At 42.6% G+C, this 14202-nt stretch overlaps 1 protein-coding gene across 1 annotated transcript in view; it reads left to right on the forward strand.

Moving 5' to 3' along the window:
- The first annotated feature begins 1197 nt into the window (after window positions 1–1197).
- The window catches only part of STYX (serine/threonine/tyrosine interacting protein), a 49672-nt gene continuing 36667 nt past the window's right edge, over window positions 1198–14202 (forward strand). Inside the window, exon 1 of the mRNA XM_017849470.1 lies at window positions 1198–1603. Within this exon, the coding sequence (XP_017704959.1) occupies window positions 1547–1603 (57 nt within the window). The 5' untranslated portion in view covers window positions 1198–1546. The remainder of the gene's footprint in view (window positions 1604–14202) is intronic.

The following is a 14202-nucleotide window of genomic DNA, read 5'->3' on the forward strand; positions in this document are numbered from 1 at the left end:
TCAAGTATCTGCGTGATCTTTTTACTTATAATTTGCATTTAGTTAATGAGTGACTTGCCTTTTACCTTTGTGCCGGTGGTGGTTTTTTAAAGAATCAATTTAGTGTACAAATCCTTTCTTTCCTTTGAGACGGAGTTTTGCTCTTGTTGTCCAGACTGGAGGGCAATGGCACTATCTCGGCTCACTGCAACCTCCGCCTTCCGGGTTTAAGTGGTTCTCCTGCCTCAGCCTTCCAAGTAGCTGGGATTACAGGCATGCGCCACCACACCCAGCTAATTTTGTATTTTAGTAGAAACGGGGTTTCTCCATGTTGGTCAGGCTGGTCTCAAACTCCCGACCTCAGGTGATCCGCCCACCTCAGCCTCCCAAAGTGCTGGGATTACAGGCGTGAGCCGCCGTGCCTGGTCCAAATCTTTTCATTGTGGGTTTACAGGCACACGCCACCACGCCCAGGGAATTAAAAAAGAAGTTTTTTAGGGGGGGGGGGTCTTACTATTTTGCCCAGGCTGGCAAACTCCTTTTAAAAGATATTGAAAGCCATGTGGTTTATTAATTTTATTTCAAAATATAATAATTAATGGAATAAGCTTTACAGTATTATATACAATTTACTGAGTCAGCTATCAGTTCCTTTTTCTGATTTTTTTCAGTTGTCATTCTTGATATTTTGTAGGTAATCTAAATGGAGTTGTATTTTCAAGTACTCTTAAAATACTTTTAAGAATTGTTAAAGCATTGAGCCGTTTAATTCTTTGCTTAAAGGTGATGGGTGTTTCATTTTCTGTATGGCACTACGTGATTTTAAATCGAACTCTTCATTTGGTTATAAACTCAGCATAGATTGTGCAGAATTTTGAGAGGGGAGAAACTATAGCTTTCCTTTCGGATGCCACTATCTGGTGGGTAGCAGGTTTTGCCTGTCTGTTCTTACGTTAAAGAAGGGCTCTACGTCCTGTCTGGAAAGGGCGGAGCTGGCTCAGACCGCCCCACTGCCTTTCCCAGGACCTTCACTTGTCCTGTCCCACCGCAGCCCCGCCTCTTCCACGCCGGGTGAGCTGTGGCCTAGCAGCAACCGAGGCTCCGCCCCCCCAACCCCCGGCGTCTGCGCTCTAGCGAAGGGGCGGAGCAGGGGTGGCGGCGCGCTGACACCTGGCGGCGGCGGAGGGCGGGCAGAAGGCGAACGTGGGCTGGGATTGGCTGAGGCGGCGCGGGTGGAGGGGGCGGGAGGGAGGCGGCGAGACGGTTGTCGGGCTGGTGCCGTGCTGGATCCTGGGCGGCCTGAGGGTTGCGGAGACTTTAGGGGAGGGAGACGGCAGCGGCATGGCGGCCGGGTGTAAGACGCCCGACCCTCCTCTTCCGCGTCTTCGCCGCCCGCCGCTGGAGTCACTGGGACCCTCTAGTCTGCGTGTGTTAGTTTAAGCCCGCCGCCCGCCTGTGAGCCCTCCGCTCCGCCGGCCCTCCTTCCTTCCGCCGCCGCAGCCAGCCCAAGGGTCGGCCGGCTGTGTAACACTCTCCCACCCCACCCACCAGCCCGCGGGCCAGCACCATGGAGGACATGAAGCTGGAGTTCCCTTCCCTTCCACAGTGCAAGGAAGACGCCGAGGTGAGTCGGCCCCGTGGCTGCCACGCACAGGCCTCTCCCTGTGGCTCCGGCCGAGGGGCAATCCCAGTCCCCAACCGTCTTAGCCCCCACCTGCGCGGGCGCCCTGCCTCCTGAAGGCGTCCCGGGACCTCTGAGGCCGAGCAGTCGGCTCCAATTCCGACTGAGTTCCTCGTCCTTTCCAGACCCCGCGGAGGTACAGCCTCCGGTGTACTTATTTGAGAAGAGGAAAAGCAATCCCTGAGTCCCTAGGCTTGGCATCCAGGACTGACCTGGAGTAAGGTTCCTCTTTTATTGTCAAAGTAACTTGAAAGCGAAGTTGGTTTTAACCTCCTTTTGAGGAATATCTGTGGTGTAAACGATTCACTTATGGGACACATGGCCCCACATGCGGAATAGACTCGGCGCCTGAAGTTTGGAAGCGCGCCTTTGAAAAGTTTCCCAAAGTTTTTTGTTTTTAGACAAAGCTATGACCCGCACAGTAAAGTGTCTCAAAGCTAGCTCATCTGAATCTGATAACTCTTAATCAGAAATCTCGACCTTTGGAGGAAAATTAATATTGAAAGTAAAAATCTATATACCTTTTCTCCTGGTTTCTAATTCGTGGCTATTTTTACTCCACCTTACATCCCTGCCTGCTGTTTCTACTCGGATTTTATTTTTCATCTGTTGCTAGTTTAACGTTTTGCGGCATTACAGACTACTAAATTAGAATTTTCTGGAGACTAAATTAACAAGACGAAGATACTCAGCTATGCTTTAGTAGGATTAAGAAAGAAAATCTGACATCGCTAGTTAAAATACCTTTAAAGTAGTTGGGAAAATAAAGCCCTATTTTAGGAGACCATTCAGTTTATTCCGAATATTTATTCTATTGAATATCTTCATTTGAGGTTCTTTTTTTTCTTGAGACGGAGTCTTGCTCTGTCGCCAGGCTGGAGTGCAATGTGGTGTGATCTCGGTTCACTGCAACCTCCGCCTTCCGGGTTCAAGCGATTCTCTTGCCTCAGCCTCCCGAGTAGCTGGAAATACAGGTGCGCACCACCACGCCCAGCTAATTTTTGTATTTTTAGGGGAGACAGGTTTCACCATTTTGGCCAGGGCGGTCTCGATCTCCGGACCTTGTGATCCGCCCGCCTCGGTTTCCCAAAGTGCTGGGATTGCAGGTGTGAGCCACCGCGCCCGGCCTAGGTTCACATTTTTGTTTGGAGGGCGCTCTTGTGGTGTTGATGCTTGACAATTACTTTTGTTTTAAGAGTAGAGACTTTGTGACTGGGTATCACCGTTGCAAAATGGAGTGCAGTGGTGCGATCTCAGTTCACTGCAGTCTCGAACTCCCATGCTCAAGCCATCCTTTGACCTCAGCCTCTCGAGTAGCTGGAACCACACTGGGCTTATTTTTATTTTATTTTTTTGTAGCGATGGGGTTGCTTCTTAGGCTGGTCTTGAACTCTTGGCCTCAAGATCCTCCCGCCTTGTCCTCCCAAAGTGTTAGGATTACAGGTGTGAGCCACCGCACCTGGCCCAAAAATAGACTTTTTTTTTTTTTCTTTTTTTGAGACAGTTTCACTCTTGTTGCCCCAGGCTGGAGTGCAATGGCGCTATCTCGGCCCACCGCAGCCTCTGCCTCGGGTCCCGGTTCAAGCAGTTCGCCTGCCTCAGCCCTCTCGAGTAGCTGGGATTACAGGCACGCGCCACTATTCCCAGGTAATTTTTTTTTTTTTGACACGGAGTCGCGCTCTGTAGCCCAGGCTAGAGTGCAGTGGCACGATCTGAGCTCACTGCAAGCTCCGCCTCCCGGGTTCGCGCCATTCTCCTGTCTCAGCCTCCCGAATAGCTGGGACTACAGGCACCCGCTACCACGCCTGGCTAATTTTTTTGTATTTTTAGTAGAGACGGGGTTTCACCGTGTTGGCCAGGATGGTCTCAAACTCCTGACCTTGTGATCCGCCCGCCTTGGCCTCCAGAGTGCTGGGATTATAGACGTGAGCCACCGTGCCCGGCCGGATATACTCTTAAATAAGAAAAAAGGAGGTCATATTTAGGCTAGTTATAAAAATGAATTTATATTTAACATACAATAATGTGAATGAAGAGTATGCTTTTATTTATTTATTTATTTGTTTGTTTGTTTATTGAGACGGAGTTTCGCTCTTGTTGCCTAGGCTGGAATGCAGTGGCGCTATCTCCGCTCACTGCAACCTCCGCCTCCCGGCTTCAAAAGATTCTCCTGCCTCAGCTCCCTGAGTAGCTGGGATTACAGGTGCCCGCCACCACGCCCGGTTAATTTTTGTATTTTTAGTATAGACGAGGTTTCACCATGTTGGCCATACTAGTCTCAAACGCCTGACCTCAAGTGATCCGCCTACCTCAGCCTCCCAAAGGGCTGGGATTACAGGTTTGAGCTACCGCGAAGGAGTATGCTTTTATATCCTCAAAATGATACAGTAATTTCAGCACTTAACTGCAAGCAACCTTACAAATAATGTAGAGTCCCACATTCCAGGTGAAGAAATTGTACCTTACTGAAAATAAGTGATGTGCCAAATTAACAACACAGTAGCACAAAACACCAGGAGGACCTTGGCCTCCTTATTGTTCTTTTTAATACACTTCAATTCTTCCCTGCCCTAATCTTAAAAATTCTAGTTTAAAATTTTCCCAGACTTTGCATTTAATCTGGTACTGTATATATCATTATGTATGCCTTATTCCTGCAAAACTGATAAATTCTTGGTGGGAATATACCTGTCTTTTCTGTGTGGGACTGTTGAAAACATACTCTTTTTCTATGCTGCCAGATGTGTGGGGGTTTTTCCATACCAAGCAGTTTTCCAGCAGGCATGAACTGAATGTCCCATAATTCAATTCTGTCACGTATGTACCTGAAGTTAGTTAGATCCCACAGGTTAATGGCTCAGTCCCACAAGGCTGCCCCCCAACCTCAGATGGTAACCACAAGTAATAGGTTGTCACCTATACACTCCTGACTGACTGGAAATCAGGGTTCCCGTTACTCCCTCCTTGGTTCAGTTAACTTGCTAGAGTGGTTCACAGGACTCAGGGAAGTACATTTACGGATTTATTATAAAGGATATTACAAAAGATCCAGTGAACAGACAGAAGGAAGAGATGAATAGGGCAAGGTATGGGGGAAGGGGCACAACACCATCCCATTGTCACCAGTGGAGAGTTGTGATTGCAAGTTGTCCAGGTTCTTGGCGTTTTGAACAAAGAATTGGACAAAACTCCCAGCAAAGCAGACAGAATGAAGCAACAAAAGAACAAAAGCAGGAATTTATTGAAGACAAAAGTACACTCCACAGTGTGGCAGCCGCCCTAGAGGCCCCACGCTTTACAGAATCTTCTTGGGTCCAAATACCCCCTAGAAGTTTCCCATTGGCCACTCCAAGCACACCTCATGTAAATGAAGAGGTGGCTTGCAATTGGCCTGATTGGTTGCCAAACCCCCCACCTCCCATCAGTGGGCTTGGTTGTGGACAGCAACCATTCAGTGGCTAGAGTGAAGTTACAAAGTTGCAAACGAAGATTCCACCGGCATTCAGTCTTGATTTGTTGAGGACAGCCGATTTCCCGTCTACTGTGCAGAAAAGGTGGGGGGGTGGTTGCAACAGGAGTATCCTCTGGTCCTTTTGTTACTTAGGCGTGGAAAGTTAGGGTTTTCCTTTCAGTTTAGTTCTGGGAAGTCAGGGTGAAACAGCCTTAGATTCCCTGCCTCCTACTTGTCTCACTAGCACCTCCAGTGTTGAGCTCCATCCAGAAGCTCAACAAATCTTATCAACGGTTTTTATAGAACTTTATCTCCAGCCCCTCCCATAGAGGTGTGTGTGTATGAGGCTGAGAGTGCAACCCTCTAGTCACATGGTCTTTCTGGTGACTGGCCCCACCCTAAATCATTTCATTAGCATAATCAGGTTTGATCATAAATAGTGGCTCATAAGTAACCAAAGACACTCCTATTAGAAAATTCCGAGAGTTTTAGGAGGACTCTGACAGGAACTGGAGAGAAAGACCATGTATATCATATTGCATCACAAGGACAGAGGTAATGCTTAAAGCTAGTGGATAATGATGCAAGTATTGTCTGCTGAAAGCCAATTCATTCCATATTTCATAATATTGCATGTTTGGTATCTTTTGGTTGCAAGCAACAAAAACGAACTTAAGCAAGAAAAAGAAGAAGTAATTAAATGCAGCCGGGCCCGGTGGCTCACACCTGTGATCCCAGCACTTTGGGAGGCCGAGGCGGGCAGATCATGAGGTCAGAAGATCAAGACCATCCTGGCTAACATGGTGAAACCCCGTCTCTACTAAAAATAAAAAATTAAAATTAAAAAAAAAAAAATTAGCCGGGCGTGGTGGCGGGTGGCTGTAGTCCCAGCTACTCGGGAGGCTGAGGCAGGAGAATGGCATGAACCCAGGAGGTGGAGCTTGCAGTTAGCTGAGATCTAGCCACTGTGCTCCAGTGTGGAAGACAGAGCGGGACTCCATCTCAAAAAAAAAAAAAAAAAAGTAAATCCAGAAAGGTAGTGGTGCAGCTAGTTTGAAGCATTTGACTAGACCCAGGTATTATAAAGCATCACAACTGCTTTTGCCTCTGGTGAGTTCTTATCTCTACTTTCTCTGAGTCTGCTCTCTCTCCAGCTTCTCCAAGATGTCAAGCTTGGCCATCAGCTGCTCTGGGGTCACACCTTTATGAGTTTGGTTATTGAGGAATAAAACAGCACTTCCTGTGTTTGAAATCTAGAGGAATGGCCTCATTTAGGTCATGTTCCCACACTTTGGATCAGTCACTGTAGCCAGGAAAGGGCAGATACGAGGGGCCCAATCTAGGTCATATCCCTAATTCCTTGACTAGAGGAGTGAAGTTTATTGTTGGTAGCCCTCCCACCAAAACCATAGGAACATTTCCACAGTTAAAGGGTACTTTCTGGGCTGATAAAAGTATACATAGAGGGCACATAAACTATTAAATAGTAGCATATAGTTATTCATAATAAACTGACTAATAAATGCTGTTAATTTTCTAATCTCCAGTGAGATAAAGTGTCAAATGGTCTTAAGTAGTTAGAGTGATCAGCCAGCATTATTTCTTTGACATAGGGAGCACTACCTGGAAAGCCAAATTATAGACCAAATTTAATAACAATGGAATTCAAGCAGAATGCTTTTAATGTTAATGTGATCAAGCTGTGTCAGCTTGATGATTCTGTCACCTCTACAAGAATATTATTTTCATGTTTCTTGAAATATTGGTATTCTTTGTATAGGACAGTGCTAACAAAAATTTAGTCAGCTTGCAGAAAGAGTGTTACTTTTTTTGTTTAAAACTTTTTCATGATTTTCCATTGTTTTGAAGATGAAGTTTAAACCCTTGACATTATTTCCAAGGTCCTGTATGGTCTGGCATCTGCATACCTCTCTAACCTCATTATGAGCTGCTACTATTGCTCACTTCTCTGTAAGCCCTAGCCATATTTATCTTCTCTCAGTTCCTGATATGCTTTAATTCCCTTCCCCACCCCCACCCCCCCACCTTTATGTTTGCTATTTTCCCCTGCCTTGGCTGCCAGTACTTTCCTTACCCTCACCTAATTAACTGCTTACCCTTGGGTTAAATCCCACTTTAGGCAACATTTCTTCAGAGAAGCTTTTTCTGTTTGCCAGTTGCTCTAACTCCTTTCCTCATCCCCTAGACTGGTTCACTTCCCCAGGTACTATAGCACTTGGTACTTTAATAATACTTACCTTTGTAACACTTACAATTTTTGGTCATTGTCTATTTTTTTCCATTTAGACTGAACCTTTCATAAGTGAACTTAGATGTTAGGAAGAAGGAGCAGCTGATAGTACCATTTTTTAAGCAAACTGATTGTAGCTGGGGCAGTAGGTTTTATAATTTAAAAGTTAATGTTTTCTCTTCTGATAGAAAATGAAATATTTATTTACATTGCAGTTTAGCAACTTTCCATGTTTCCCTTTCCATTTTTCTTATGGATCCCATAGTACAGGATCAAAGGTAGGAATTACTTAACATACCTGACTGAGGATTCCTTTTCTAGCTCCTTTATTTAGAATGGTGCTTTTTAACCCTTACTGTAGAGTAAGGAAATTTTTAAAAATACTGATGCCTGGACCTTACCAGCACCTATTATAGTTTAATTTGTCTGAATGAAGCTAGATGATTCTAATGTGCAGTCAGGTTTAAAAATTGCTGGTTTAGAAAATATCTTACTCGAGTGCTCTTCTACCCCTGCAGTCCCTGCCCACCCTCTCTTTTTATTTGAGTGAAACATTTTGTTTTCTCCTTTGGTTTAAGCAAAGATCAAGCTTGGTGTGGGAGTTAAAGGAAAAGGACTTTGGAGGGGTTTACCTATTTTTTGTAGCAGAGAAACTACAATACTAACTTTTCTGTTTTGTGGAATGTCCCAGTGTAAGTCTAGTATTCTGATGATTTTTTTCTCCTCCAAACTGTTGCTCCCCACCTCCAGCCTATGTAAAATTTGTATTCTATTTTAGTATTGTGTATATAGGATTCGGCACTATCCTCAAACATATGAACATATCACCTGTGGATAAAGGGGACTACTGTATTTGTAAAAGTTCATATTTCATATTTCTTTTTTTTTTTTTTTTTTTTTTGAGACGGAGTCTCGCTTTGTCACCCAGGCTGGAGTGCAGTGGCTGGATCTCAGCTCACTGCAAGCTCCGCCTCCCGGGTTTACGCCATTCTCCTGCCTCAGCCTCCCGAGTAGCTGGGACTACAGGCGCCCGCCTCGTCGCCCGGCTAGTTTTTTTTGTATTTTTAAGTAGAGACGGGGTTTCACCGTATTAGCCAGGATGGTCTCGATCTCCTGACCTCATGATCCGCCCGTCTCGGCCTCCCAAAGTGCTGGGATTACAGGCTTGAGCCACCGCGCCCGGCCCATATTTCATATTTCAATCCATATAAGAATTTTTTATTTTGTCTAATGGTTACAGTCTATATCCTTCACTGATATGTTTGAGGGTCTTTGGATATTTTGTAACTTCTTTTTCTATCCAAATGCAGTTTTATAGATCATTTTTATGGGAAGGAAGAAGATAATTCTGAAGGATGTTTTAACATGTAGTACCTTGTAGCTCATGTTGATTGAAAGATTTTCACTTGTGAATTAATTTCTCTCAGAATCATGGTGTGTTTCACAATAGAGGGTTATTTTGGTTTATCTGGCTTGCCTTGGTTTGGTAAATGTGGTTGAACTGCTTGGCTACTCATAAGGTTTGGGGAATTGATTCTACTAATTAATTACAATAGTAGCTTAAAATAGATCATTGGTGGTGATACGAAGATGCTTCCATTAATACCACGGTTTCAAAAAGGATAGATTTCAGGAGTAGTGTGGGCAGGCTGAGATTAAGAATTAAGTGTGATAGTGGTAAGACTTGGTTATTAGACACGTGTTCAGATAGATGGATATGTGGTAGAAGAAGACTATGAGCATTCAGACTTAAAATCTTGATTAGTAGGATCCATAGACAGGCAGGTTTTTTGTTTGTTTGTTTGTTTGTTTGTTTTTCTTGAGACAGAGTCTCGCTCCGTCGCTCAGGCTGGAGTGCAGTGGCGAGATTTCGGCTAACTGCAAGCTCTGCCTCCCGGGTTCACGCCATTCTCCTGCCTCAGCCTCCTTAGTAGCTGTGACTACAGGCGCCTGCCACCATGCCCAGCTAATTTTTTGTATTTTTAGTAGAGACGGGGTGTCACCGAGTTAGCCAGGATGGTCTCGATCTCCTGATCCCGTGATCCGCCCGTCTCGGCCTCCCAAAGTGCTGAGATTACAGACGTGAGCCACAGTGCCCGGCCGACAGCCAGGTTTAAGGTTTGTTCTGTAGGTAGTAATCTGGGTCAGGGCATCGAAGAAGGTGGATTCTGAGATCAGCATCTGATGATAACACCAGGAATAGTTCCAAATGAACTTTTCTGTGAGAGAAAGCTTTCTAGGTTTCAAGAAAGAAGAAGGCTTCTTATCTGTCCTGTGACTAGGAATATTTTCATTCCCTCCTAGTGTACAGCTTGCTTTTCCCTCTTATAATATCTTCCTTGTATATATATCAAGAGAGTCTTTCATGTTGTATTACATATAATCTTATAGAAAGCTCAAAATTTATTTGAAGCCTCTTGTTTTGCTGAAAGGTTCAGGTAAATTTTGCATTCTACCCCATATGTACCTGTTTGTTTTAATATCAAAATTGTTTAAATTAGTAACCAGTGAAAATACTGTTTCTCCCTAAAGAAATTTTTTGATAAAATTGATACTTCAGTAGTTTTGAGTGTCTTTTGGCATGTTACCAAATGAAAGTGTTGCGGAAATGCCACTGCAAAATATGACACCTTGGTAGATTGATTACTTTAAGTTGGAAACACTTGCAAAGTAGCAAATGGGGAGAAAGCCTTTCTCTGAACTCCTATTATCTACCTAAGGACAGATCATCCAAAAGAAGCTCAGTTTGCTCCCAGGGAGTTTCATCAACCAGGGAAGATTAACTCATCACTGGAGAGGAAAGTAAAAGTCAGCACCACACCCAGACAAACTGTCACAAAGTATCATCTATTATTATTCTGAGGGCCCATTTGTCTTTCTCCAGAATTATAGTAGCTTCAAATAGATAATTGGTGGTGATACGAAATTGCCTATATACCCCTATCCCCATCCTATAGAAAGGGTATATAGGCTCCTAAATATCACTGGTTTTTTTTTTTTTTTGGTATACACTTTTCTTTCCTGTGATACCCCTATGTACATAATAAATTTCTATACCTTTTCTCCTTTTAGTTTATTTCATAGACTGGTTTTAAATATCACTGGGTTGTTTTTTTTTTTGTATACACTTTTTAAAAATATCACTTTTTTTGATACACTTTTTTTCCTGTGATACTCCCATACACATAATAAATTTATATACCTTTTCTCCATTTAGTTTATTTAATACACTGTTACCGAATCCTGTCGGTAGAGGGAAAGTTTTCCCTCCCTTACACAAGTATTTCCCAGAATATATGTACACCATTCCTTGATATGTGTTGCCCTGGTTTTTTTTTCTTTAATTATACAAAATTTAGTGATTTCACTTCAGATACATTCAAAAGTATACATTTCTTTAATTGATTTTCTTCTTTTTCACAGCTCTGACAAGTTGCTTCAGGAAGATAAGGCTGGCTGTTAGACTACTTAGGAATCTTTTAAAAAGAAAAACAAAGTCAATAGCATTTAGTGCAGTAGATCTCTGAAATGCATCTAGTTTGTGCTTATTCTGTGTCAGGCACTGTGCTTATCATTAGGAGTACCATGACTAAAAAGAGTCTTTGGCCTAAAGTCTTTAAAAACTATTTTCTTTTTCTTTGTTTCATTTCCTTTTTTTTTCCCCTTGAGATAGGGTCTGTCTCTGTTGCCCAGGCTGGAGTGCAGTGGCATCATCGTGACTCACTGCAGCCTCAACCTCCCAAGCCCAAGTGATCTTCCTGCCTCAGCCTCCCAAGTAGCTAGGACCTCAGTCATGCACCATCACTGCACCTGGCTAATTTTTAAATTTTTGTAGAGATGAGGTCTCCCTATGTTGCCCAGGCTGGTTTTGAACTCCTGGGCTCAAGCCATCCTCCTGCCCCAGCCTTCCAAAGGGCTGGAATTACAGGTGTAAGATACCATACCTGACAAAAAGACTTATGTATAAAAAGATTACCATAACACATTAGTAAGTTAAAGAATCTGAGCTGGGCGCGGTGGCTCACGCCTGTAATCTCAGCACTTTGGGAGGCCGAGGCAGGTGGGCCACCAGGTCAGGAGTTCAAGACCAGCATGGCCAAGATAGTGAAACCCCATCTCTACTAAAAACACAAAAATTACCTGAGCACTTGTAATCCCAGCTACTCGGGAGGGTGAGGTGGGGAATTGCTTGAACCCCAGAGGCAGAGGTTGCAATGAGCCAAGATCGTGCCACTGCACTGCACTCCAGCCTGGGTGACAGAGCAAGACTCTGTCTCAAAAAAAAAAAGATAATCTAGTAAACAATTATGTTTCCCTTATTGCTGGCTTAGAAATTACATGCTTTATTTGTATTCTGTTAATATCCATAAATTAATCATTATTTTATGCAGCTAATTAATTTGTTTAATTTTAACTATATGTTTGCCGTAAAGTTCATTCTTACATTGAAAGACTGTGTAGTGTATTGATTAAGAGAATGAACTCTGGATTCAGACTATCTGGACCCAAAATCAAGTTACTTAGGTTCTCTATGACTAAAATAGACAATGATAGTATCCTTTCTTCAAAGAACATCTTAACTTTTTTTCTTGAAAGATATTTTTCTGAGCATATATTCTTAATTAACAGTTGTTTTTGTCCTGCCACTTTGAATGAATTATTCTTGTCCTCTGGCTTCTTTCATGCACTTGAGAAGTCAGTGTCCATCTGATTGTCCTTCCTTTGTATGTAATGTCTTTTGTGTAGATTTTTTTTAAATAAAGGTAAAATTTATATAGTGTAATGTACAAATAATAAGTGTGCGATTCATTGAGTTTTGATAAACATACACTAGTGTAATCTACCCCATCAAGATACAGGAATATTCTATTAGCATAGAAGGTTACATCTATTTCCAGGCATTTCCTCTCGCATTCCACAACAGGCAACCAGTAATCTGATTTCTATCAACATAGATTAGTTTTCCTTGCTCTTGAACTCGATACAAATGGAATCATGCAAATGGACTCTTTTGTGTGTGGCTTTCTTCACTGAACATAATGTCAATGAAATTCATCCATGTTGTTGTGTTTATGAGTACTCCGTAGACTTTTATCCCTGAGTACTACTCCATTGTATGAAGAGACCATAGACATTTGAGTTCTTAGAGACTACAATAAATAAAGCTGCTATAAATATTCATGTACAAGTCTTTGTGTGGCTATATGTCTCTCTCTATATATATATGTAAAGCCTAGGAGTGGGATGGCTGGATATTATAATAGGGTAGGTGTATGTTTAACATTTCATTTTACATTCCTACCAGCAATGTATGAGAGTCCCAGTTGCTCCACATCATCACCAGCATTTGATGTTGTCAGTCTTTTTAACTTTAACCATTCTAATGGTATGTAATGGTATCTTTTGATTTTATTTTTGAGTTTCGTGTGTGTGTGTGTGTGTGTGTGTGTGTGTGAGTGTGTGTGACAGAGTCTCACTCTGTCACCCAGGCTGGAGTACAGTGGTGCGATCTCGGCTCACTGCAACTTCCACCTCCCAGATTCAAGCAGCTCTCCTGCCTCAGCCTCCCAAGTAGCTGGGACTACAGGTGTGCTACCTCCATGCCTGGCTAATTTTTAGATTTTTAGTAGAGACAGAGTTTCACTATGTTGCCCAAGCTGGGCTCAAGTGATCCGCCTGCCTCAGTCTCCCAAAGTGCTGGGTAATTTACAGGCGTAGGCCACGGAACCTGGCCTACTCACTGATTTTTCGTTTCAATTATACTTCTTATTTCTGCATATTCTGTGTTTTTAAAAATCAATTTCTTAGTCTTTGGTCATATTTTGATACCTAATTTCTTTAAATTTTTTATACTTTTCATTATTGCTTATAATCTGTGCAGTTTTGTAAGTGTAATTCAGTTGTTTCTGCTTCCTATGGTGGCTCACTTCTTGTTTTTAAATTAGTTTCTGATTGTGAGCTTGTTGGGACTTTATCTGTGTGAATTATTTCTGATCTAGGTTTAAGGTGTGTTTTTCTAGAGAGTATGCATTTGCTTCTTCCAGGAATCCAGGATGCAATCTACCCAGAACCACTTACATTAAATTCTCACTTGGCCTCACGAAAGTAATTGAATTCTAACCCCAAACTTGAGTGGATGCCAGATTGTGATTAGGAAGACCCCACTCCACCACTACCAGTACCTACCCAGAGCCAAAGCTAGGAAAGACAAGAGTACTCACTTCTATGGGATGAGTTGAATTTTTGTTTTTTTTTTTCCTTCCCTAGTTTATCTTTCACTGAGGATGTTGCCTTTGGGAGTTCCAGCTTTTTGATCTTGATATGAGTTCGACTTTGAGCAGATCACAGACTTTATCTTGTGTTTACAAGTACTTTCCATTTCAAATAAGGCCATAGTGAAGATGTAGAACAACTAGAACTCCCATATATTGCTGGTGGGAGTGTACAGTGGTTTTGGAAAAGTTTTAGCAATATCTAGTAAAGCCAAACATAGTTCTACCCTGTGTCAAAAGACAAAATTACAACAAATTTAGCTTAAAATCTAACTGGCTTTTATTAGTGGTTCATCTATCAGGCAGTGTGTCATCAAAAGATTTAGAAAAGGCATTTCAGTGTGCTGAGCAGAGGAGGCTGGATTTATAGGCAAAATCTAGCTAAATAAAGCAGAAATGAAACAAAAAGTAGATTGGTCATTTCCAAGTTAGTTTCTTTATAGTGTTGAAACAGAGAAACAGAGAGGACTTCCTTATGCTGGCTCAGGATAACAGGCCTCCTCTGATTGATTGCTATGAATCTTTTGGGTTTTTTTTTTTTTTTTTTTTTTTTTTTTTTTTTTTTTTT

This window comes from Rhinopithecus bieti, unplaced genomic scaffold (assembly GCF_001698545.2).
Source record: "Rhinopithecus bieti isolate Rb0 unplaced genomic scaffold, ASM169854v2 scaffold_29928, whole genome shotgun sequence".
NCBI lineage: Eukaryota > Metazoa > Chordata > Mammalia > Primates > Cercopithecidae > Rhinopithecus > Rhinopithecus bieti.